Raw genomic sequence first — 2,192 nt, 5'->3', positions numbered from 1 at the left:
ACCCCCCTCTCTCTCTCTCTCTCTCTCTCTCTCTCTCTCTCTCTCTCTCTCTCTCTCTCTCTCTCTCTCTCTCTCTCTCAACTGCTCTTTTTCATTTAATTAATGTTGTTAAATATGCACCGACGTAAGCCATGTCCTGTAAGTTCTTAGTAGATTTGGCAATTGGATTGGTTTTGCCAGAATTCTGGAACCCATCATCGCATAACTTGTAGTTGTCCTGGGCGTCAAGGAGGGCGTCCCTCGATAAGAAAACAGGCATATTGTTACTGAGGCATTTCAAGGCGTCTTTGGTGTAGAAAATGGAAACGTTAAAACTCGTTATGCAATCATAAATTTCGGTGGAATTGGGTTGCCTTTGAGCCACCACCTTTGCAGCTTTGGTCTGGGAAACCAATTTGTGACAGGCTGCAACCACAGCATCACGAGGGTTAGTCCGATTATAGACAATTGAATGACAGACTTGCTTATGAGGAGAATTGTCACAGAGGCCAGGGCCATGAGCGTGGCCAGTGAGGAGGAGGATTGCTGTCGCTAAAAAGACATATGAGAAAAAGGTGTAGTCCTTGAAAACCATGGTTTTTGTTTGACTTAAAAACTACAAGGCTTTCTCTGTTGTTGGGGTTCAATGAAAGATGGCTTACGAAATGGTTGAGAAATGATTTATGCCATTTTCAGAAGGCTATTTGTAGAAGAGAAATGCTGTCCACATTTTCTACAGCGAAGTGTTTGACTAGAAACTACCTTAAATTTTTTTTATTTTTTACGAATTGAGAGGATAAGAGGGGTGGTTTGTGAGGTTTTCCTTAATTAGAACAAAATATTTTGATGTGTGTTTTGATCTTTATCAACAAAAGTTATCTACGTATTTATCAACAAAAGTTAGCTATCTTTAATGGAATTTAAAGTTAGCTACCTTTGATGAGCCTTTTTAAGTTTTTACCATCGAAGATCAAATTTTTTTGATTCAACATCAACAATTTTTTAATAATATAGGTAATTCAAATTTTCTGTCTCACTTTTGTTGCTTCACTTTATATTCCAATAATCACTATTATTATGTATTGATTTGACTTTCCTTATAAAATAATAGAAGTTAAAAATGAAAAAAAAAAAATGAATAATCAACCAGTTGGCAAGTTATGATTAGTGGAGCACTACAACAAAATATATTTTTAGTGATGAAAAAATTTGTCACTAAAAGTCTAGTTTTTAGTTACTAAGAAACTTTAGCGACGAAATCGAATTTTTAGTGACGAAACTCATTTTGTCGTTGAAACCTTGTCACTAAAAGTCCTAACAACGAAAAATTTCGTCACTAAAAGTTTGATTTGTATAAAAAAAAAAAAAAAAAAAAAAAAAAAACCTTTTAGCGATGAAAACGTTTCGTCGCTAAATGTTTTTCTTGCTAAAAACACTACTCAGTGACAAATTTTTTGTCACTAAAAAAACCTTAGTTTATTAAATCATATTTAGTGACGAATAATTTTGTCACTAAAACTATGTTCGGGTACATATAGTGAAGAAAAAGTTCGTCACTAAAACTATTTTTAAGATAATCTAGGCACATATAGCAATGAAAATTTTCATCACTAAAACTATTTCTTACAAAATTTTGCTACATTTAGTGACGAAATATTTCGTCACTAAAACAATTTTTTGTTGCTATATTTGTGACCAAAAAATTCATCGCTAAAACTTATTTTTTGTTTTTATTTTTTTATGGCTTTGATATTAACCTGTAACCTGTCATTACATTATTAAAACCTCATATTTGAATAACACATTTATTTCAACAACACATTTATAAAAAAAAGATTCATACATTCCACAAGTAAAAATAAAACAAGTATCCAATATTGTTTGCAACACATACAATAACTTAAGATGTTTTATAACAATACAAAAAGTGTAGCATAATATAATTAGAACTAACGAAAGATGTCCTCAAATGTCTTCAAGTAATGCCAAAAATAAATCCCCTAAAAGCCACGAATAAGAAATCTGCACAAATATAAAAACAATACTACATTAAAATCGTAAAGTAAAAACATTAACTATGTTATAAGAAACATTTCTAACAATGCATTAAGAGTAGCCACACCAATGAATTAAAATCACAACTCCTAATGTATAAGTTGTAGAAAGCAAATACAGATTTTCAAGTGTAATATAATACAATTAGTTTCAAATAA

The 2,192-nt window shown here is 31.5% G+C and overlaps 1 protein-coding gene across 1 annotated transcript; it reads right to left on the bottom strand.

The window, feature by feature from the left end:
• Positions 1 to 91: 91 nt before the first annotated feature.
• LOC112035295 (uncharacterized) lies at positions 92 to 574 on the bottom strand. Its single transcript, XM_024068124.1, has one exon. It carries the CDS (start codon positions 572 to 574, stop codon positions 92 to 94), a length of 483 nt encoding a protein of 160 aa, XP_023923892.1.
• Positions 575 to 2,192: the final 1,618 nt, after the last annotated feature.

The sequence above is a fragment of the Quercus suber genome, unplaced genomic scaffold (assembly GCF_002906115.3).
Source record: "Quercus suber isolate HL8 unplaced genomic scaffold, Cork oak 2.0 scaffold_165, whole genome shotgun sequence".
Taxonomy (NCBI): domain Eukaryota; kingdom Viridiplantae; phylum Streptophyta; class Magnoliopsida; order Fagales; family Fagaceae; genus Quercus; species Quercus suber.
This window is presented reverse-complemented; position numbering and strand designations above follow the sequence as displayed.

Excerpts from the sequence above, each read along its gene's own strand:
- LOC112035295 (XM_024068124.1), bottom strand. The coding sequence starts at position 574 with ATGGTTTTCAAGGACTACACCTTTTTCTCATATGTCTTTTTAGCGACA.